The sequence below is a fragment of the Bufo bufo genome, chromosome 8 (assembly GCF_905171765.1).
Source record: "Bufo bufo chromosome 8, aBufBuf1.1, whole genome shotgun sequence".
Taxonomy (NCBI): domain Eukaryota; kingdom Metazoa; phylum Chordata; class Amphibia; order Anura; family Bufonidae; genus Bufo; species Bufo bufo.
In genome coordinates, this window is record NC_053396.1 from 20,583,420 (window position 1) to 20,607,482 (window position 24,063).

The 24,063-nt window shown below is 44.6% G+C and overlaps 1 protein-coding gene across 1 annotated transcript in view; it reads left to right on the top strand.

Annotated features, from left to right (window-relative positions):
- COL27A1 (collagen type XXVII alpha 1 chain) overlaps positions 1-23,694 on the top strand; it is a 282,597-nt gene extending 258,903 nt beyond the window's left edge. The window contains exons 50-61 of the mRNA XM_040404975.1: positions 682-735; positions 984-1,046; positions 5,349-5,402; positions 10,032-10,067; positions 10,193-10,210; positions 10,362-10,397; positions 13,047-13,073; positions 15,248-15,301; positions 16,856-17,024; positions 17,113-17,222; positions 17,477-17,692; positions 21,983-23,694. Coding sequence (XP_040260909.1) covers positions 682-735; positions 984-1,046; positions 5,349-5,402; positions 10,032-10,067; positions 10,193-10,210; positions 10,362-10,397; positions 13,047-13,073; positions 15,248-15,301; positions 16,856-17,024; positions 17,113-17,222; positions 17,477-17,692; positions 21,983-22,129 — 984 coding nt within the window. The 3' untranslated portion in view covers positions 22,130-23,694. The remainder of the gene's footprint in view (positions 1-681; positions 736-983; positions 1,047-5,348; positions 5,403-10,031; positions 10,068-10,192; positions 10,211-10,361; positions 10,398-13,046; positions 13,074-15,247; positions 15,302-16,855; positions 17,025-17,112; positions 17,223-17,476; positions 17,693-21,982) is intronic.
- The last annotated feature ends 369 nt before the right edge of the window (positions 23,695-24,063 follow it).

A 24,063-nucleotide genomic window follows, 5' to 3' on the forward strand; every position in this document is an offset into this window, starting at 1 on the left:
CCATAGAAGTGAATGGAGCATGATAGGAGGTGTAGTCTCAGAACAGCTGGAGGGTGCTGATCCTAGATATTGTCAGTGAAGAAGACTGCACTAAATAGGGTGCAGCACTTCACAAAGATGTCTGTGCAGAACTGCTGAGAACACTAGATATGGCTCGGGGCTCATGCACACGGCCGTTGCCGGGTCCGCAATACACGGGCACCGGCCGTGTGCACCCCACACTACGGATGCGGACCCATTCACTAGAACGGAGGCACGGATGGGTTTTCTGTCCGTGCCTCCGCACCGTAAAAAGTGAATGGGTCCGCGATCCGCGTGCGGCTGCCCCACAGTCTTTGCCCGTGCGCGGCCAGCAGACGGTCGTGTGACTGCTATCACCCCCGATTATTTATCCCGCCACACCCAACATACACCCTGCCACCTAAAAAGTGTCCACGTTCCTTTAAGTGCCCAGTCATTTGCCATGGGACGACATCAAGACAAGAAAATATCCCAGTTTTCCATTCCAGTTGTCTAGTATCGAAGGCCAGCTAACCCAGCTTAGATAGAATTTAGTAAATCGCCTTCGCGGTGAATACACGGCCCGGTGATGTTTATGGCTATTACAATGCACAAAACTGTTCTTTGATATATGTATATTTCCTACAGACCACCTATAACGCCTCAAACTCTTCATTTTAGGGAGACCCTGGGGAAACTGGATTCCCTGGCGTTGCGGGACTGTTTGGACCAAAGGTAGCCATTTTATTATATTGCTGCCAAAGCTTCTGAAAGTGTGAAAACCTCTGTGACCCTCATTCCAGTGCATAGACCTCACGAGATGACTGTGAGCTATTGAAATGAAGTAAACACGCAGGTTTCCAGGGGCCGACATTGTGGTCCGCTGGTGGCTGTGGACTGGGCGATCATGTAGTAATGGGCAGCTCTGGATTATGTAGACACGTACTGGGTGCTGGAACTAATTACTGTACTCCTCTCTGCAGGGACCTCCCGGTGACATTGGCTATAAGGGCATTCAAGGACCTAAAGGACCTCCTGGTCTAATGGTGAGTTGTACCCTGTAATTTATAGCAGCTTTCCAGTGTAGTCTTCACATGCAATCATTTCTTGGAATTCTCTTTGTATATGTAAAAGCACTGAGGAACACACCCTTAAAGGACAGCAATGAGGGACTAGTACAAAGGACGCTCTCGGTGCATCACGTGGCCAGTCTACAGACGCACAGCAAGGGAGTGAGCAATACAAAAATTAATTATTAATTTAAAATCTGCCTCCATTATACTGGCCCCTCATTGCTGTCACTTAAGTTTATAGGGTGGTCCGAGGATACAGAACTTTCCTATGGAATCTAAGTTTTTTCTCTTCGGTATCGCCGTCTAACGGTGGAGAACAAGCAATAAAAATCCTTACACAACGATTAGGATTTTATTACCATAGTCATTTGCAAAAGTGAGAAGGCATAAGGACTCGATCACACGACCGCATGAATATATTTCCGCACCTGGAATGGGCGTGGACCCATTCATTTCAATGGGGTCGCAAAAGATGCGGAGAGCACACTGCATGCTTTCCGCATCCGTTTTTCCGTTCTGTGGCTCCACAAGAAGGATAGAGCAAGTCCTATTCGTGTCCGCAGTCGCAGACAAGAATAAAGCATTTTTCTATATAGCGCCGGCCCTGTGCATTCTGCATATTGCGGAACGCACATGGGCGGCGTCCCTTAGGCCCCTTTCACACAGGTGAGATTTCCGCGCGGGTGCGATGCGTCAGGTGAACGCATTGCGCCCGCACTGAATCCGGACCCATTCGTTTCTATGGGGCTGTGTACATGAGCGGTGATTTTCACTTGTGCGTTGCGTGAAAAATCGCAGCATGCTCCTCTTTGTGCGTTTTCCACGCAACGCAGGCCCCATAGAAGTGAATGGGGCTGCGTGAAAATCGCAAGCAAGTGCGGATGCGGTGCGATTTTCACGCACGGTTGCTAGGAGACGATCGGGATGGGGACCCAATCATTATTATTTTCCCTTATAACATGGTTATAAGGGAAAATAATAGCATTCTTAATACAGAATGCATAGTACAATAGCGCTGGAGGGGTTAAAAATATATAAAAAATAATTTAACTCACCTTAATCCACTTGGCTTCTCTTCTGTCTTCTTCTTTGCTGTGCACAGGAAAAGGACCTTTGATGACGTCACTGCGCTCATCACATGGTCTGTCACATGATCCATTACCATGGTGATGGATCATGTGATGGACCATGTGATGAGCGCAGTGACATCATCAAAAGGTCCTATTCCTCAAAGAAGAAGACAGAAGAGAAGCCGGGCTGCGCGATCAAGTGGATTAAGGTGAGTTAAATAATTTTTTATATTTTTTTTTAACCCCTCCAGCCCTATTGTACTATGCATTCTGTATTAAGAATGCTATTATTTTCCCTTATAAACCATGTAATAAGAGGAAATAATAAAATCTACACAACACCGATCCCAAACCCGAACTTCTGTGAAGAAGTCCGGGTTCGGGTCTGGGTACCAAACATGCCGATTTTTCTCACGCGCATGCAAAACGCATTACAATGTTTTGCACACACGCGGAAAAATCGCGCATTTTCCCGCAACGCACCCGCATCTTATCCGGGCCAAAAACATGACGCCCGTGTGAAAGAGGCCTTAGGAAGGTTCTACACACATTGGCCCAGATTTACTAAAGCTGGTGAAACCTTAGACAGGCGGTCTATCACAGGAATCGGGCTGGATGATGTAAATGTAGTGCAGGGATAGACACACTTCCCGGACTCTGCACCAGCTACTGGTTGGCTTAGGGGAAATTCACACAACTATATCCATTTTGCGGTCTGCAAATCCGCAAAACACAGATACCCGCCGCGTGCATGCCATATTTTGCCCTTCTGCAGATCCCGCACTATGTAACAAATGCCTGTTGTCTGTAAAACGGACAAGAATAGGACATGTTCTATTTTTTTTTTTTGGCGAGGCCATGAAATGGACATACGGATGTGGACAGCATGTGGTGTGCGGTCCGCATCTTTTGCAGCCCCTTTGAAATAAATGGGCACATATCCTATCCACAAAAAACGTGGATTGGAAGCAAACGAAAATGCGATTGTGTGAACAGACCTTTACTCTGAGGCAGATTTTTAGCTAAATCTTTGAGCAAAATGCAGCGTCGTAGGCCTCACCTTTTTCCTGAAGCCACACTCCTATCAAGCATGTCAGAAAAAAAAAAAGTGTAGAAACCCTAGATCAGGGCTGGCCAACCTGCGGCTCTCCAGCTGTTGCAAAACTACAACTCCCAGCATGCCTAGACTGCTTACAGCTATCAGCCTACAGCAGGGCATGGTGGGAATTGTAGTTTTACTACAGCTGGAGAGCCGCAGGTTGGCCAGCCCTGCCCTAGATGCTCAAAGAATTGCACCAATTAGTGCCACTTTTAGACAGATTTTTGGTACAAGCGCATTAGTAAACCTGGGCCGTTTTGTTAGGAAAAACAAATGCCACGTTTTGTTGCCTAATTTTTCCCGGCTGCAGACAGATGTTAGTAGATACAGCGGAGCACACTACAGGGTGGGCCATTTATATGGATACACCTTAATAAAATGGGAATGGTTGGTGATATTAACTTCCTGTTTGTGGCACATTAGTATATGTGAGGGGGGAAACTTTTCAAGATGGGTGGTGACCATGGCGGCCATTTTGAAGTCGGCCATTTTGAATCCACTTTTGTTTTTTCAATGGGAAGAGGGTCATGTGACACATTAAACTTATTGGGAATTTCACAAGAAAAACAATGGTGTGCTTGGTTTTAACGTAACTTTATTCTTTCATGAGTTATTTACAAGTTTCTGACCACTTATAAAATGTGTTCAATGTGCTGCCCATTGTGTTGGATGTCAATGCAACCCTCTTCTCCCACTCTTCACACACTGATAGCAACACCGCAGGAGAAATGCTAGCACAGCCTTCCAGTATCCGTAGTTTCAGGTGCTGCACATCTCGTATCTTCACAGCATAGACAATTGCCTTCAGATGACCCCAAAGATAAAAGTCTAAGGGGGTCACTGGATATGCGAAATTGCTACATGATGATGTGTTTCCCTCTTTATGCACTGAAGCTGGCACGTTCCCTGAGTTTTTCCAGCGAGATGGTGCACCACCACATTATGGGTGTCAGGTCCGAGCATTCCTAGATGAACAGTTTCCTGGAAAGTGGATTGGTCGTCGTGGGCCAGTTGAATGGCCCCCAAGGTCTCCCGATCTGACCCCCTTAGACTTTTATCTTTGGGGTCATCTGAAGGCAATTGTCTATGCTGTGAAGATACGAGATGTGCAGCACCTGAAACTACGGATACTGGAAGCCTGTGCTAGCACTTCTCCTGCGGTGTTGCTATCAGTGGGTGAAGAGTGGGAGAAGAGGGTTACATTGACAATCCAACACAATGGGCAGCACATTGAACACATTTTATAAGTGGTCAGAAACTTGTAAATAACTCATGAAAGAATAAAGTTACGTTAAAACCAAGCACACCTTTGTTTTTCTTGTGAAATTCCCAAAAAGTTTGATGTGTCACATGACCCTCTTCCTATTGAAAAAACAAAAGTTGGATTCAAAATGGCCAACTTCAAAATGGCCGCCATGGTCACCACCCATCTTGAAAAGTTTCCCCCCTCACATATACTAATGTGCCACAAACAGGAAGTTAATATCACCAACCATTCCCATTTTATTAAGGTGTATCCATATAAATGGCCCACCCTGTACATAACAGTCTCAGTGGTCTTCTTCTTCTCTTTTGGTGTGTTCTTTAGAGCAGAGGCATTTTTTTTTTCATGCATTCTCATAGGCTTCTCTATAGAAATAAAACATAAAAAAGCATGTAAAAAAAAAAAATGCATGAAAGTCATGATGCTATTCACAAGGCAAAAACAAAGTGGAGGAAGCCAAAACTAAGCTTTGGTGATCCAGCAGATACCAGGCTGTGTATTCCCAGGCACTGCCGCCCCGGGCGACGTTGGACTCTATGTATGGAGGTGTCCTCCCCTAGAAGTGAGGATCTCTGGACCTATGGAGCATGCACTTGGTTGTCAGTTTGTAAAAAGCAGCAGAATAAAAATATTATAATCGGAGGCATCAGGGCAAGGACTACTGCAAAGGTTTTTCTTTTTTCCTCCCAGCACATGAACAAGCGGTTTTCAGGAAACTTTTACATTTCTGTATGTAGGGAAAAAGTAGCTACTGCTAAACCTAACTAATCCATAAATGTATGCATCTGTAGCTCAGCTGTGATATAAATGACCAAACTCATTAAGTTATTTTCTTCTTCTAGGGTAGTGAAGGAGTCATTGGACCAGTGGGCATTGTCGGGCCTCCTGGAAACATGGTGAGTTGATTTTTTAGTTATAGTTCAGTGTATTTCAGCCCAGACTTATGTCAGTTTACAATAATGAAAAACACCTCTGCAAATTGCAAGCTTTAGGAAAATGGAAACACGTAACTGATGCTTTTCTTTGGCTATGTTCATACGACATATTTGTTTTGTGCTTAACCCTTTCATGACCAAGGGTCATTGATGCCCCAGTGTCCAGGTCAAAATTTACAAATCTGACATGCGTCACTTTATGTGGTAATAGCTTTGGAACACTTTTACTTATCCAAGCCATTCTGAGATTGTTTTCCCGTGACACATTATACTTCATGATAGTCATATATTTGAGTCAATATATTTCACCTTTATTTATGAAAAAATCCCAAATTTACCAAAAATTGGGAAAAATTCACAATTTTCCAAATTTCAATTTCTCTGCTTCTAAAACAGAAAGTCATACCTAATAAAATATTTATTACTTAACATTCCCCATATGTCTACTTTATGTTGGCATCATTTTGGAAATGTCCTTTTATTTTTTTAGGACGTTAGAAGGCTTAGAAGCAATTCTTACAATTTTTAAGAAAATTTCCAAAACCCACTTTTTAAGGACCAGTTCAGGTCTGAAGTCCCTTTGTGGGGCTTACATAGTGGATACCCCCATAAATGACCCCATTGTAGAAACTACACCCCTCAAGTTACTCAAAACTGATTTTACAAACTTTGTTAACCCTTTAGGCGTTCCACAAGAATTAAAGGAAAATGGAGATGAAATGTCTAAATTTCACTTTTTTGGCAGATTTTCCATTTTATAATTTTTTTTTCTTTAACACATTGAGAGTTAACAGCCAAACAAAACTCAATATTTATTACCCTGATTCCACGGTTTACAGAAACACCCCACATGTGGTCGTAAACTGCTGTACAGGCACACGGCAGGGCGCAGAAGGAAAGGAATGCCATACGGTTTTTGGAAGGTAGATTGTGCTGGATTGGTTTTCTGAACGCCATATGTTTTTTATTTTTGTGCCGATCGTCTTGTGCAGGGGCTCGTTTTTTGCAGAAAGTGTTGAGGTTTTTATTGGTACCATTTTTGGGTACATAGGATTTTTTGATCATTCATTATTACACTTTATGGGGCAAGGTGACCCAAAAATTGGCTGTTTTGGAACAGTTTTCATTTATTTATTTTTACAGCATTCATCTGAGGAGTTAGGTCATGTGATAGTTTTAAAGAGAAGATCGTTACGGACGTGGCAATACCTAATATGTATACTTTTTCTTATTTATTTAAGTTTTACACAATAATAGCATTTTTGAAACCCAAAAAATGATGTTTTAGTGTCTTTATAGTCTGAGAGCCATAGCTTTTTTATTTTTTGGGCGATTGTCTTAAATAGGGTATCATTTTTTGCGGGACGAGGTGACGGTTTGATTGGTACTATTTTGGGGGTCATAAGCCTTTTTGATCGCTTGCTGTTGCACTTTTTGTGATGTAAGGTGACAAAAATAGCTTTTTAGGCACTGTTTTTTTAATTTTATTTTTATGGTGTTTATTGGACGGGGTCTATCATGTGATATATTTATAGAGATGGTCGTTACGGACGCGGTGACACCTAATATGTGTATTTTATTTTTTCATTTTTTATAGGAAAAGGCAATTTTCTTTTTTCTAATTTTACATTTTTATTTATTTATTTTTACTTTTATTATTTTCACTTTTTTTTATCAGTTCCCTCTTGGATCTTGAAGATCCAGTGGGGCTGATAGTTGTACTATACTTTGCAATGCTCTTGCATTCCAAAGTATAGTACTTCCAGATTGCCTGTAGGTGGCAGCACTGGACGCCTTTGCCATGGCAACCATCGGGTGCTGCAATCACAGCGCTGCAGACCCGATGGTGGAGAGAGGGAGCTCCCTCCCTCTGTTAACCCCATGGATGCCGCAACCGCGGCATCTATAGGGGTTACAGGAGAGTGTCAGCATAGAGCTGACACTCTCTGCTGATGGCGGAGGCTCAGTAATGGAGCCGCCGCCATCGCACACAGCAGGGGGATCGGGGGGGGGCAGCGCTGAAAAGGGGGGGTTCGGGAGGCTGCCCACAATATCGAGGAAGGCTGGGGCAGGAGGGGCGGCTAGAAAATTAATGCAGGGGGCGGACCGCATGCCATCAGCGCAGGAGAGGAGCACAGATCGTCGGGGCACAGATCGTCGGGGCACAGATGGGCACTAAGGGCTTGGAGGGGCACAGATCGGGGGGCATGAGGAACACTATCGGCTTTCAGGCTCTGATCTGCAGAGCGCAGATCAGAGCCTGAAACGGCATTTTAACACTGCCGCGATCCGATTGGTTAGTCTGCACAGACTAACCAATCGGATTGATTGCCGGCAAGGGGCCACTCTGATTGGCCCCTTGCCGGCATTACTAGACTGTATGCTGTCCGTGACAGCAGCAGGGCAGGGGCAGAAGCTTTAATCCAAGCGCTTTGCAGCGCTTGGATTAAAGAGCTGCCATGACGTCTATACACGCGATAGCTGCACGGGGTATGTGCAGCTATCACGTATATATACAGATTGCGGTCGTGAAGAGGTTAATGTATATCATAAACTGATTGCCTCCATCACCATAGGGTTCCATTATTTAAAAAAAATATAATTTACAGTTTATTAACAGTCCATTATTTAGGAGTGTCCCTTCCTCTGCATTCTCTGACTAGTATTCCACAGCAGCTTGTAAGGTGTGGGTGGATATGGCGGCAAATCCACAGTCTGCGCTGTTACATGTGGATTTTTACCAGAGGGTGAAATATGCTTTGCGCACTTTTTTTTTTTACACAGGTCAATTATTATAAACAATCGTCTGTATGAACAACATTCATTCCCCATAATTGGTCCAGTTCTCTGTAAATGACTCTTAAAGGGTTCTCCGGGAATAAAGAAAATAAAAATAATTAAATATTACTTTATTATAAATGTATTCCCAAATACATTTCATTAGTTATGACGGCTTGTTTTGTCTGGGGAGCAATCATCAGGGGAAACAAAATGGCAGCCGTCCTATTAGTACACGCAGAACCCGTCCTAATCACACAGCAGGACAAGTTACTTCACAACACTGAGGTAAGGAGCTGCCTCAGCCTCCTCTCCTACTTGTCAGGGATTATGATCCTGAATACAACTGATAAGATCTTCAGCTTAATCTCTGTGGGAATGGAGTTCATGAGGAGACATGAAGTACAGAGAGGATGGACAGGACAGGCTGTGGTAATGGAGACTACTAAGGCCTCATGCACACGACCGTATGGCTTTTTCAGTGTTTTGCGGTCCGTTTTTCACGGATCCGTTGTTCCGTTTTTTGTTTTTGCTCCGTTTTTCCGTATGGCACATACAGTATACAGTAATTACATAGATAAAATTGGGCTGGGCATAACATTTTCAATAAATGGTTCAGCAAAAAACGAAACGGAAGACATACGGATGCATTTCCGTATGTGTTCCGTTTTTTTTGTGGACCCATTGACTTGAATGGAGCCAAGCACCGTGATTTGCGGACAAGAATAGGACATGTTCTATCTTTTCACGGTACGGAAATACGGAAATACTGAAACGGAATGCACACAGAGACACTTCAGTTTCTTTTGCTGAACCATTGAAATGAATGGTTCAGTATATGTACCGCATACTAAACTACAAAAACAGCCAGTATACTGAACGCAAAATACTGTCGTGTGCATGAGCCCTAACAAGAGTAGTCTCAAGCTGCTCATTACCACACCCCCACCTCCTCTCTGTACTTCATGTCTCCTCATGAACTCCATTCCTACAAAGATTCAACTGAAGATCATATCAGCTGTATTTAGGATCATAATCCCTGACGAGCAGAGCAGAGAGGAGGACGAGGCAGCTCTTTAGCTCAGTGTAGTGAAGTAACTTGTCCCCCTGTGTGATTAGGACAGATTTTGTATGTACTAATAGGACGTTGGTCATTTTATTTCCACAGACAAAATTAACCATTATAACTAATGAAAGTTATTTGGGAATATATTTATAATAAAGTAATATTTAAGTATTTTCATGTTCTTAATTCCCAGAAAAGCCCTTTAAAGCCAGAAACGCTGCCAGATATGTGTGCCCCACATTGGCTATAATCCCTGTAAAGTAACGGCTTCGCCGACTTTTATGTGCGTCCCCGGCTAATCATATGATCTGGTAAATGTACTGTAATTGCAGTTTTAGAACCCGCGTCTGTTCACACGGTGATGTAACCTGACACATTAACCTAAAAGTCCGGCCTGCATTCTAGAACCGGTTTGTGTTGTGGCTCCCCGGTCTGCAGTCTGTACACATTGTTCGCTTTCAGCTGGAAAAAACCTAACATTACTTAAAAAAATAATAAATCTTCACACGAATAGAGGAGCTTGATGATCCGGTTTCCTCAGTGTTGTCCCCGGTGAGAGCATGTGTATTGCAACTGTCATCACAAGGAATCCCCTCCACCCACACCCCATTATCACCAGTCCTGGCAGACACCACGCGGCTCTGATGACTATAACAGGTGACCATCACCTGAAGGTGGAGAACGCCGCGTTCCCCTGTACGATTTTTACTCATCGCTCAACTTCTTTATTTTTTTTATTTTTTTAGGGCCCAACAGGAGACAGAGGAACACAAGGGGATTTAGTAAGTGCATTTTATGTCTGGTCCTAAACATTAGACATGCTCTGCTCCATATAGCCGGAGGCAGCCATATTGTCTGATTTATAAATACAGTTTATTCATATTTTCACTTATATCTTTTTTTCCAGGGAATACCAGGGCCTCGGGTAAGACCATCTTTAAAACTGAGTATACATGAACGCATACAAAGGAATAACTTGGGCCCCCATCTACTTGGTGACTGCTACATCTGCACCCCCTATACGTACACAAGCAGTCCATTATTCATGTGGTTTATATGGTGTTTTCTCTCTGTAGGGTCCTCCTGGTCCCCGTGGAAAGCCTGGACCACCGGTAAGAAAGATGCAGCAGCTGGCCCTTGCTATACCATTGCTTTACATAAGGAAATGGGAGGAGGGGGGGGGGGGGGGGTATTTATCAAAACTGGTGCAAAGGAAAACTGACTCAGTTGCTCGTAGCAACCAATCAGATTGATCCTTTCATTTTCCAAAGGAGTTCTGAAATGTGGAATCTGATTGGTTGCTATGATTCATTTACGCCAGTTGATAAATTTTCGTCCATGAATTTCATGTTCTACCTATCTATGGTGCAAGCTGGATCTATAGCATTGTCCGGCCAGTCACTATAGGTTCACAGTATCCTCTCTTATGATGGTTGTTTCTGTACAGTTTAGACTCCATTCAGACATCCGCACTTTGGGTCTGGATCCGTTCCACAATTATGCAGAACGGGTGCGGACCCATTCATTTTCAATAGGGACGGAAAAGATACGAATCCGCATTTCCGGTCCGCAGCTCCGCAAAAAAAAAATAGAACATGTCCTATTCTTGCGGACAAGAATAGGAATTTCTATTGGGGTGCCGGCCCGGCGTTTTGCAGATTTACAAAACACTGCGGACGTGTGAATGGACCCTGACAGTAAGGGAAATATACAAAGCCATAGCACTCTGTCTTGTCTTCAAACCCATAAGGACCGGGCCAATATTTGTTTTTGCATTTTCGTCTTCTCCATTCTACTTTTCAAAAGCTGCTACTTTTTAAAAATATTCTGTTAACATGCCAATATGAGGCCTTTTTTTGGGGGGATGTATTTTTCAACAGCAGCATTTAATTTACCATGTCTTGTATTAGAAAAAGAGAAAAAAAAAGTTGTTTGTAGGGTGAAATAAAATAAAGAAAAGAAATCGATTATGCCAAGGATTTTTGGGGATTTCATTTTAGGGCATGCACTGTGAGCTAAAAATGACATGACGTCCCTGTTCTGCGGGTCAGTACAATTGCAGCGATACCAAGTTTGTATACAGTAGTTTAATAAAGGGGTTTTCCGGACTTATTTTTTTTATTGATGACCTATGCTCAAGATAGGTCATCAATATCAGATCGGCGGGGTCCGTCACCCACGCCGATCATCCGTATGAGGAGGCGGCGGGTGCAGTGCCATCTCCCTTCTCTCTTCCTGTCTGCTCCTGCTGTCCCATAGACATACAGCGGCGAGAAGGGAGACGGCACGTGCACGCTGTCTCCTCATACAGCTGATCGGTGGGGTCTCCGATATTGATAACCTATCCTCAGGATAGGCTATCAATAGAAAAAGCCTGGACAATCTGTTTAAGTTTTACTTCTTTTAGGAAATAAAAACCTTTGAAAGAAAAAAACATTTTTGTACATCACCATTTTCTGACAGCCATAAATTTTATGTTTCAAAAGTATTTATTGAAAGAATAAAGGTCAAGTACACACTCCTGTAATGGCAAGGAGAAAACAGAGGCAATTGTGGTCAAGACACTATTCATAGCAACCGATCATAAACATACAAATACTGTAGAACTTGACACAATAAATGTCAGTAAAAGGTTAAAGGGGTATTCCTCAGGATAGGTCATCAGTATCCGATTGGTGGGGTCCGACACCCGGGACCCCCCTGCCGATCAGCTGTTTGAGAAAGCACCGACGCTCACAGTAGCGCCACGACCTTCTCTCGGCTCACCAAGCACAGCGCTGTACATTGTATAGTGGTCATGCTTGGTATCGTGCTCAGCCCCGTTGACTTGAATGGGGCTGAGCTGCGCCTAGACCAGGGGTAGGCAACCTCCGGCTCCCAGCTGTTGTGAAACTACAACTCCCAGTATGCATATTTGCTCTGCTCTTCTAAGAACTCTCATAGAAATGAATGGAGCATTCTGGGAATTGTAGTTTCACAACCGCTGGGAGCCGGAGGTTGCCTACCCCTGGCCTAGACCATGTGACCGATGAGTGTGACATCATTGGCGTAGGGAAAGCTGCGAGAAGGCCGCTGCACTACTGCGATCGCTGCTGCCTTCTCAAACAGCTGATCGGCGGGGGTCACGGGTGTCGGACCTCCACTGATCAGATGCTGATGACCTATCAGACAGAAGGAGCCCTTTCCCTCTGTCTAACACCAAAGGTGCCATAGTTGCTATTGACAGCGGCATTTGAGGGGTTAAATGACTTGGATCGGTGTCATCGCCGATCCCAGTCACGGCTGGCAACCACCATGTATGGAGCGAGCTCAGCATAGGAGCGAGCTCCATACAACTCCCTAACGCTAATGACATACTTGATTATGTGGTAAGGGGTTGAAGGGGTTGTCCCATGACAAATGACCACAGGATCACAAGCGCTCGGCTATCTCCAGCACTCCCATACACAGCACGCATGTGTGACCACCACTCCAATCAAATGGGGGAACATGGATATCTGAATCCACTAGTTTTACGAGCTGATTAATCAGATATTTGCTGGATGATAGAATGGATATGTTAGAAGACCCTCTTCACATAATCAGATGTCCGCCCCAGGTCTGCACCGGCTCCTCCGATCGTAATAGAATTATAATATGGATTCACTTCTCATGGTATTTGCTGATATGAGACGGCGCAGAAGTAACGCTAGTAAGACTGGTTCATGTGATGTCTGCAGATATGGTAGATATAATGAATATCATTTCTCCATCTATTGCAGGGGCCACCTGTGTTGCTGGACCCATTTGTAAGTAACGTCATGTGAATTCTCTGTAGTATACAGTGTAGATTGTTAATTATATGGAATAACATATGTATAATAATGCTAAACTGGAACACACCAGATAATACTGAAATACCGAAAGAAGCAAATGTCTGCTGAACCCGAGGCCCTGCTTGAAAGTGAATGCTGAGATCCATAGCACTAACTGCCCCATTTACTGCTGTATTAGGGCTCGTGGACACGGACGTTCCTGTATTAAGGCCCGCAAACAGCGGGTCCCCAATATTCCGGCACCGGCCGTGTGCACCCCGCATCACGGATGCGAACCCATTCACTTGAACGAATGGACGGACAGGAACTCGAACAGAGGCACATGGGGTTTCTCTCCATCCCTCCACACAGCAAAAAAATAAAAGCTGTTCTATTTTTTTTGTGGTGTGGATAGCTCACGGACCCATTTAAGTTGAATGGGTCTGGATCCAAATTGCGGTCGCCAATGCACGGAACAGCCGACCGACGGCCGTGTGCATGAGCCCTTGCAGGGAGTCTGTCAGCGGTTTTGAACATGCAGATGTTGATAGGACCAGCATACATTCTGTGTAGATTTTGTTATCCAGATTAGTGCGAATATGAACTTTTGTTCTGCCATTTTCTGCTCCTGCAAGTGCCCAGGAGGCGGAGCTTCACTGTGGAGGGCATTCTGCACTGAGTGGCAACTGCAGCATCCAACCAGGAGATCACTACAGCCCGCAGAGCTTCACCTCCTGGGCACTTCAAGGAGTTACGCAGTGCCAGGATATTTTTGTCCTGCCCTCAGGGTGGGTCAACATCAGATTGGCAGGGGTCTTGCTCTGGGCACCCTTGCTGATCAGCTGGTTGAAGAGGCAGCAGCACTTGTGCTAGCGCTGCATTTTCTTCAGTGTTTATCTGTAGAGATGAGCTGCAGCTATCGTTTATTTTAGTAATCAAGTATTCTATCAATTAATCCAACAATTAATCTAGTACTCTAATAAAAAATAACTAATTAAAAGAAAGTTTTTCTTTATAAAAGGTTATCAGACCCCCCCCCCAGTGCCATCAATCCTCCATGCCATCAGCTCCCCCCAGTGCCATCAGTCCTCTGTGCCATCAGCTTCTCCCAGTGCCATCAGTCCTCTGTGCCATCAGCTCTGTGCTATCAGATCCTCCCAGTGCCATCATCTGTGTGCCATCAGCCCCCCAGTGCCATCAGCTCTGTCCCATCAGCCCCCCCCCCCCCCCAGTGCCATCAACTCTGTGTTATCAGCTCCCCCAGTGCCACCGGCCCCCCTAGTGCCATCAGATCCCCTGTGCAGTCACCCCATCCCCCCATGCCAGCAGTCCTCCACCCCCAGTGCCACCATCTCCCCTCCTAGCCATCAGTCCTAGTTTAACACTTACCGCTCCTGTAGGGGCACAGCTCCTCCGTCTTCTTCTCCGCGCGCTGCACTGTAGTCCTGATGTCACATACGTGCACAACGACCTGACGATGTGTCAGGATACAGTTCAGCGCGGTGAGGGCCGGCGGGTGACCACGGAGCGTGAGCAACAGCAAGCGCTTCACTCCCGCTCCGTACATGACACAAATGAATCCTCGATGCAAAAAATTTGCATTGAGGATTTTTTGGTGGGTCAAATAAGGCTTCTTTCACATTAGGGATCAGCAACCTCCGGCACTCCAGCTGTTCTGAATCTACAACTCCCAGAACAGACAAAGTCTCCATGCTGGGAGTTGTAGTTTCTCAGCAGCTGGAGTGCCAAAGATTGCTGATCCCTGGTCTACATTGTAGTGGTGATGCAGTGTATACAATCTAGACAGCGTGCAGTAAACACTGACGAGGATACAGCATCTGATATTGATGATGTCCTAAGGATAGACCATAAATATTCTGGCACGGCACCGCCCCTTTAATGAAAGAACCTGGCAGAATAAAAGTTTATATTCTCACAACCTCTGATGATAACTTCAAGGTATATTTGCACTGCTCTCCCCAGCCCCCACCTAGTGCAGTCAGCAGTTTAGCATGGCCAAGACTGCTGACACTTATTTATTTTACTCACTTATATGGCGCTGACCTATTCCGCTTCACGTTACAGACATCATCGCCACGCTGTGCACAGTCACATATAGTGACGTATCATTTTAGTTTTGTAATAATTTCCTACATTTCCACTTTCAGAAGGCAGAAGACTTCAGTGAATCTTACCAGGTGCTAATGGACTCCAATGGACCGGTACGTACACGTTTCATAATTGCTGACTGAGAGTATAAGAAACTGCGGGTGGGTCCTCTGTTTAGGATCCTCATCTCTTGGCCATAGTGGACAGCCGTAAAAGAGCGTCTCATGTTCTGGAGGACCTGTCCTGCCATACATTATACATTATGTGTCTGTTCCGCTTTTTATGCGGCCCATATGCAGAACCATTCATTTCAATGGAGCTGCAAAAAAAATTAAAAATAAATGCCTCTGTGCATTCGGTATCCATATGTCCACAAGTCCGTTCCGCAAAAAAATTTAACATGTCCTATCCTTGTCCATTTTGCGTACAAGGACAGGCATAGTTACAGTGGATCCACAAAAAAAACGGATGTCATCCTTTTTTTTGCGGACCGCATAATACATACGGTTGTGTGCATGAGCCCTCAAGTTGCTAGTGATATCCAGCCTAGATTCCAAAACTACTACACTAAAATCTTAAAAGACCTAAAACCAAACATACCTTCTGTATGGAGTCTGTCCGGTGTCCTCACACGAGAAGCTATTGAGAACTATCAGCAGTTTCTTGGTTAATGTCGGTGCATCCTGAATTATCAATTTAGGCAGGGGACTGTCTATTAGGAAAGCCAGCGTCCTGCCTAAGCTGCATGCAAGGCATCACACCCAGCCAGCCAGAATCCTACTCCGTAGTGATGAGGGGCAACCCCCTCCAGCTGTCTACGGATGGATATCTGGCTTGGCGATTTTCACTTGTTAATAAGCCTTGGGATATGACAAGTCACTAGGTGGCGCTAGAGAGATGGTTCTCTTTTCTTGGGAGATGTCTCTTTGTATATGGGGACCAACAGCATGTAATTTAGTGGTTGGATAACATTTTACAACTTGTCAGAAGAGGACTTAGGGTGTAATTTATAGCACTCATTAAAAGGGTTGTGTTACTTAGGAAATAGCATTTATCATGTAGATGAAGGGAATACCAGGCACTTACTAATGTATTGTGATTGTCCATATTGCTTCCTTTGCTGGACTGATTTATTTTTCCACCACATTATACACAGCTCGTTTCCAGGGGTTACGACTAGGGACGAGCGAATCGACTTCGGATGAAATATCCGAAGTCGATTCGCATAAAACTTTGTTCCAATACTGTACGGAGCATTAGAATGTATTGGCTCCGATGAGACAAAGTTATTGCTCTCGTGAGACTTCGGGTTATAACTTCATAAATTACTTTGTACTGTAAAAAAAACATCTCCCAAACTCTGGTTCGTTCAAAGGTACCATTTGGAACCAAACCCGAGTTCGGGAAATGTTTTTTTTACAGTACAAACTAATTTATGAAGTTATAACCCGAAGTCTCGCGAGAGCAATAACTTTGCCTCATCGGAGCCAATACATTCTAATACTGTACGGAGCTCCTGCTCCGTAGAGTATTGGAACAAAGTTTTTTGCGAATCGGTTACAGATGTTTCATCCGAAGTAGATTCGCTCATCCCTAGTTACGACCACCCTGCACACTACAGGAAAACAAGAAACGGCACTATAATTTTTTATTTTCTTTTCGCGCAGTCCTACCGAAGTACTGACTTTATGTTTGTGGACCATGGAGGAGAGATTTTTAAGACCCTACACTACCTCAGTAGCCTTATCCAAAGTATAAAAAACCCGCTGGGCACTAAAGACAACCCTGCCCGAATCTGCAGAGATCTGATGAACTGCCAACAAAAGATGGGAGATGGTAAGCGAATGATCCGTTCCTCTTACTACCCTGACACACCGCCATACACCTCCTCACCACCCTTGGCTTTTTTTTATTTTTACTGCAGGCACTTATTGGATTGATCCCAATGTTGGCTGTTCTTCGGATACCATTGAAGTCACCTGTAACTTTACACAAGGTGGCCAGACATGTCTTAGGCCCGTCACTACATCCAAGGTAACAGAACGACAAAATGAATTGTGCACAATAGAACTGAGACTCCGTATGGGTCATTCATTACTAAGCAGTGATTTCGGTTATTGGCGATCGTTCCGGTCGATCATCATAAGAAAGTTTATAAGCTCCGTAGACAAGGGCAGCTTGTCTTATTACTAGCAGCTGTTCTTTATGCCTACCCAGGGACTAGCAGACCCAGAGCACGTTTCTCTTTCTTCCCCCTCTCTAAACCCATCTGTCCTTTCTTTCTGCAGTTGGTTTTTGAAGTCGGCAGAGTTCAGATGAATTTTCTCCACCTCTTGAGTTCGGAAGCAGTACAGCACATAACAATCCACTGCCTGAATGTCCCTGTGTGGGGCGCTGTGTCCGACAAACCCTCCCAGAATGCTGTGCGATTCAAGGCCTGGAATGGACAGATGTTTGCGGCAGGAGGCCAATATCAGCCAGAGGTTACTGTGGACGACTGCAGGGTAAGTCTCCAGATTACGGAAAACCACAGCAGCAGATGGTTGTCCAGTTTCATACTAGGTTTACCAGACTGTTCACCTGCAGGGGTAATGGTGGGGTAAGAGTGCCGCCCCCCGCAGAAAATACCTGTGTTTACATATTACCATTATAAGGAGCATCCCATCACTATGATCAATCCTATTAAATTAGGCATACTGCCTGGTAGGGCTGACTGTGACTAAACGAGAGCGTTCTCTCTGCAATCCGCAGAAAAAGTCGGGGGCTGGGCTAGCACCTCTGAGCGGCGCTCTACCCCTGCCTCTCCCTTTTGGCAACCCACCCATACCCAGTGTGATTGACAGGGCTCGACTGGCCCTGAAATCTCACACACAGTTAAAGGGGTTTGCCGAGAGTTTTTCACTGATCAGTATCTGATTGGTAGGGGTCCGACACCCAGAACCCCTGCTGATCAGCTGTTTGCAAAGGCAGCAGCACTCGCAGTAGCACCGCATCCTTCTCAAGCTTTTCCTTGGCCATGTGATGTCACGTTCTTCGGTCATCTGGCCTAGGCGCAGCCCAGCCCCATTGCAGTGAATGAGGCTGAACTGCGATCCCAAGCACAGCCGCTATACAATGTACGGTGCTGTGCTTGCCGAGCATGGAGAAGGCCGTGTGCGACTGAGCGTTGCTGCCTTCTCAAACAGCTGAAAACCGGGGGGGATCTAATTGGATAATGATGACATCAGTAAAAAAAAAAATCCCAGAAAACCTCTTTAAGATCTCATGCTGTTGTCCCTGCTCTGAGATCTTAATTGCGCAAGTGCCAATAGTACTGGGGCCAGGGCATGTGTGAAATTTCAAGGCTAGGCATCAGAGCAATGAGGGTGCCTAGCCCGGTCAGTCTCACTGGGAGTGGCAACAGAGAGGTGAAGGAGGAGGTAGACCAGCCCCTTGGTGCTCCGAGCATCTCATTTGAACGTAACTAAAAATAAAATAATTTCTCTGCCACTGTAAGGGTCCATTCACACGTCCGCAAAATGGGTCTGCATCCGTTCCGCAGAACAGGTGCGGACCCATTCATTTTTAATGGGGCCGGAATGTGCTGCCCGCATCCGCATTTACGGAGCCGCAAAAAAATAGAACATGTCCTATTCTTGTCCGCAATTGCGCAGTCCGCGAAATGCAGAAAGCACAGTGCCGGTGTCAGTGTCTTGCGGATCCGCAAAACACATACGGACGTGTGAATGGACCCTTATAATGATTGCAGAGAGAAAGGGCATGTTTTAGTCACCATGATCAACCTACCAGGCAGTATGCCAGGTGTAATAGCATTGATCATGGGCACAGATGCTCTTTAAAAACAGGAAAAAGTTGGAAAAACATTTTATTAGAGAATTAACTGAGAAGTGATTCTATTCAAACCTTATGTAAATACACTATATGGGCAAAAATATGTAACCCCATGGGAATTATTGATTTGAGGCGTTTCAGCCACACCTTCTGCAAACGGGTGAATAAAAGGAAGCACAAGGCCATGTAATCTCCATAGACAAACCTCGGTAGTAGTATTGCAGTAGAAGTGGTGGTTTTTCTGGCCTGCTAGATCTGCTCTGGGGAGCTATAAGTGCTGTAATTGTGAATTGGAAGAGTCTCACAGTAACAGCTCATCCTCTAAGGCAGGCATGCTCAACCTGAGGCCCTCCAGCTGTTGGAAAACTACAACTCCCATAATTCTCGGACAGCCTACAGAAGGGCATGGTGGGAGTTGTAGTTTTACAACAGCTGGAGGGCCGCAGGTTGAGCCTCTCTGCTCTAAGTGTTAGGATCATGCAGATTCGGAGAGGGGCCACTGAGTGCCGAAGCACTTGGTGTGTAAAGATAGTCCTATCCCACAAAGTGATGGCATTTCACTAGGATTTGCCAACACCTTGTAGGGTGGGGAACCCCACTGCCAGGTCACTATGCTGGTTGCTCACTTGAATAGGGTTGCACTGCTGATCACCACATAATTTTGAGGATCTCTGTAATGGGACCCCGCCAGATCAGAAAATGTTGCCATAAGTTATGCCAAAACTTTCTCATGGGTGGAGTTCAGTGCATGTTGGTTGTCCCTAAGGGTGGGTTCACACTAGCGTTAGGGATTACGTTATGGCTTTCCGTTATAACGGAATTCCCAGACAGAATGCAAAACAGAAGCCTTTAAAAGGCATTCCGTTCGCTTTCCGTCCTAATAGAAGTCTATGGAAAAGCATAACGGATCCCTCTGGGTCCCGTTATGCAAGACGGAAAACAAAGTCCTGTCAACAGGACTTTGTTCCCGTTATTCAAGACAGAAAACAAAGCGCATCAGTTTTGATTCCCATAGACTTCTATTAGGACGGAAAGCAAACGGAATGCCTTTTTAAAGGCTTCCGTTTTGCATTCCGCCATAATACAAGTCTATGGGCGGAAGGACGGATCCATGCTTCCGTCTTATGGAATCCGTTATTTTCTGTTATAACGGAAAGCCATAATGGAATCCCTAAGGCTCAGTTCACACCTGAGCGTTTTACAGCGCGTTCCTACGCGCTGTAAAACGCTCAACAAGGAGAAACCAATGCTTCCCTATGGGAATGGTTCTCACCTGGGCGTTTTACAGCGCGTACGATCGCGCTGTAAAACGCCCGACGCTCAAACAAGTACAGGAGCGTTTTTTTGGGCGCTTGTCGCGCGTTCCCGTACATAGACTTTCGGGAACGCGCGACACTGTGTGTACGCTTGTCTCTGTATGCGCGCTTGTAAACGCCCGTACAATCGCGCATACAGAGCGCTCCTTTCAGAACGCTCAGGTGTGAACTGAGCCTAACGCTCGTGTGAATCCACCCTTAGCTGTAAAAAGAGGTTGTTTTAAGCAGATATCCTCTTATATAGAGTATACAGTGTTTCCCTGCAGCCAAGGCCGGCCTGAGTTGTCCTTGTGTAAACATCATTAAAAGCCGGCGCTCTCATTGTATTATACTTGTGGCGTTTTTTCGTCCAGTTGTGTCTGGTCTTTACCAGCGCTGTTTGCTTTGCACTCTCTTTTATAGACGTCTAATTGATTGACTGCACCGATATTGGAAATAAAAGGAGTTACAGATCTAGGCGCAGTCACAGGCCATAACTATATGAACTCGCAGTCTTCTGGCTGTATAACCAGGTGCACTGAGCCATTACAGGGAGTTCTTCTTAGTGTAGATTGCATAACCTATTGCTTTGTTTCCTGGTTCTTAAAGGGATGATTTCATAAATTTAAAAAAAAAAGCTGCATGCCATCTCTGACCCATCACATAGCCGATGTGGAGCAAGTGGTTCACCTCCTGTCATGTAAAAAGATCAAGTATCAGCGCTCCACATAGGGGTCTGCACACAGTAACAGTCACTAATATTTTACCATAAGGGTAAATGCACACAATCAGGGTTGCGTGCGGAAAATATATTGTATTCTATGAGAATTTGAAATTCTCATGCACACGATGCAAATTTTTTCCATGCGGATTTTAAAATCCACAACATGTCAATTTATTTTATTTTTCCTGACCGGATTTTCTCTATTCACTTTGATGGGGAGAGGAAACTCTGCACCAATTGATGCGGATTGACTGCACGTATTTCCCTGTGAAAACCTGAACGTGTGCATTTACCTTAAGGGGCCGTTCACACAACCCTATGGCTTTTTGCATTCCACAAAACACGGATACCAGCAGTGTGCGTTCCGCACTTTGCAGATCAGCACTTTGCTGGCTCCATTACAAATGCCTATACTTATCTGCAAAAAGGACAAGAATAGGACATGTTATTTTTTCCGGGGCCGTGGAACGGACGTACAGATGCGAGACAGCTCGCGATGTGCTGTCTGCATTTTATTTTTGTGGCCCCCATTGACATGACTGGGTCCGCATCTTCAAAAAATGCGGAAAAAATATACAGTCGTGTGAATGGGACCGAAGTCATATTCTGCTTCTTCAGGTCAATCAGAGGAAGGCACCGCTCCTCATTACCCCAGCTTCATATTTATTTATCAAAGGGTTATCCCACAAGATCTATTAAGATATATATATATATATATATATAATAAATATCAGATCGGCGTGAGTCCCCACAATTCCAAAAATGAGGGGTCCCCTCTCGGAATGGAGCGGTATTGCATCTGTCGGTCCATTGCTCAGACAGCTCTCTGTCCGTCCCATAGAAATGAAGGGTGGGGTGACAGAGAATTCTCCCCCACTGTATATACATTTCCAGTGCTTTCAAATATAAAAATAACATTTAAAAAAATGTATTTGCCTTTACAGTTGCAAGATGGACGTTGGCATCAAACCATCTTTACTTTTCGGACACAAGACCCAACTCTGTTACCCATCATTGATGTGTTAAACCTCCCTCCATCTAGACCTGGCAAGAGCCTGCACTTAGAAGTGGGGGGCGTCTGCTTCTTGTGAAGACTTACGTTGGTTCTGCATCCATTGGACCCTGAATACCCTGAGCGGATGAAAGGTGCCAAATGACTTGCAAACATAGTAAAGCTAACGGCATTTACCTGCGTCCCCTCCCAATCCATTGTTCCAGATCAGAACTGAAAACGGAGGGGATACCAGCATGCCCACCCCACCCCACCCAGCCGTACAATGGAATTTGAGAGGACAGGAACAATCGTTGTCCCCAGAGCTGACACTCAAAGGAAAGGGATGTTAGCCAAAGGAATATGAAAGATCGGCGGTCTACCAGTCACCTGCCCGAGAGACGACCAACCAAAATAAGTAAAAAGATTCCACGTTATCCTTCCCCCCCCCCCCCCCCCCCTTCTGCCGGGGAGCTGGTAACAGAAGAGCATTATGGGTAATACAGGCAGAAAGCATTGTGAAGTGCAATATAAAATAATGTATAAAAAAAAAATAATAATATAAATGTTATTTAATGAGAGAAAGTATATAAACTCCCACCTTCCATGGATCAAGGAAAACAAAAGCTTTTATGATGAAGAGACGTGACTGGCTCCACGACGTGAGAGGCGACCGGTGTTACCCCCACTGTGAAAATCTCTGGTGCTTTGAAGCTTTTTTTTTTTTTCAATTAATTATTTTTATCTGAAGCTATTTAAAATTTCTGAAGGTGCTGATGCCTTTCCACACACGTCTGTGGAACGACACCCGGCTTTAGTTTTTTTTTTACTTTTTGTAATGGAAGGAAGTAATAGAGGCTTCCTGCTGTACAGTCCCCCCTTCACCCCTGAGAGACATTATGCGGACAGCTCTCGTATGAAGTGTCTAATCTCTGGGAATCTCTTATGTTACAGGAAGTCTACAAAGACCAACGCTGCAAAGGTTTACTATAATATATATATATATATATATATATATTATAGTATTTTAAGGCACTGAGCACTAGAAGCCTCATAACCACCCCCTTGTATCCCACCTACCTTTATATAAGCATTGCCTCTATAGAACCGGGCATTATCGTCATTTGTGGCTAGCTAAGCATCCAGAGAACTGCTGGTGTATGCTACAGGTACAAGGACAATTATTCAGACACTCATATGAGGCTTGTTGGTCACCATCAGCAGGGTGTACACAGAATTTATAACCCCCCTCCCCTATCAAGACTAAGAGCCTCCACCATATACTACCACAATCTTATCCTTATAACATATCCTGGATAATTTAAATAATTGTGGATGTGTGCGGCCACCACTAGAGGGAGCTAGCTGCTTATGGATTTATACAGTTCTGAAAAGCTCTATCCAGTCAGCTCCATCTAGTGGTGGCAGCAGAAGCAATTCAACGCCAGGCCCCATGACAGTCCTATACCTGCCATGGGGGCTTGGCCTGTACTTGGCTCATCAATACAAGAGAGGGAAACCAAGAAGTGAAGTGGAGAGCAAACTGACCTCATAACAGAAGGTGGACACTTTTTGGCTCCTATCATCCCCTGCACCACAACCATACTGGTAATCCAACCAGATACATAAATCCACAACTTATCCACCAACTTTTCCAACAGGCTCATTCATTCTCTATAGGTTATATTTTGGTAACCTAAACCCTGCAGTGACGCTGAAATAACGTAACTCAGGGATGAAGGGGTTTTAAAAAAAAATAAATAAAAAATAAATGATAAATTAAGAAAAAAAAAATTAACTTAAATTGTTTATATATTTTAAGGGAATATTTTTGTAGGCTTGCGTCCTGGTGAGATTTGTACCAAAGTCATTTTTATTCCTCGCTCTCTTTGTAGATTTCATTCTCTCTCACTGCTTGGTTGTATAAATTGCTTTTTAAAGCGGAATTTTTTTTTATTATTTTTTGGGCCAAACGTTTTAGTGCTGCTGTTCCCCCCCCCCCAGTGCGTTTCGCTCTCTATCTGGTATCTCACA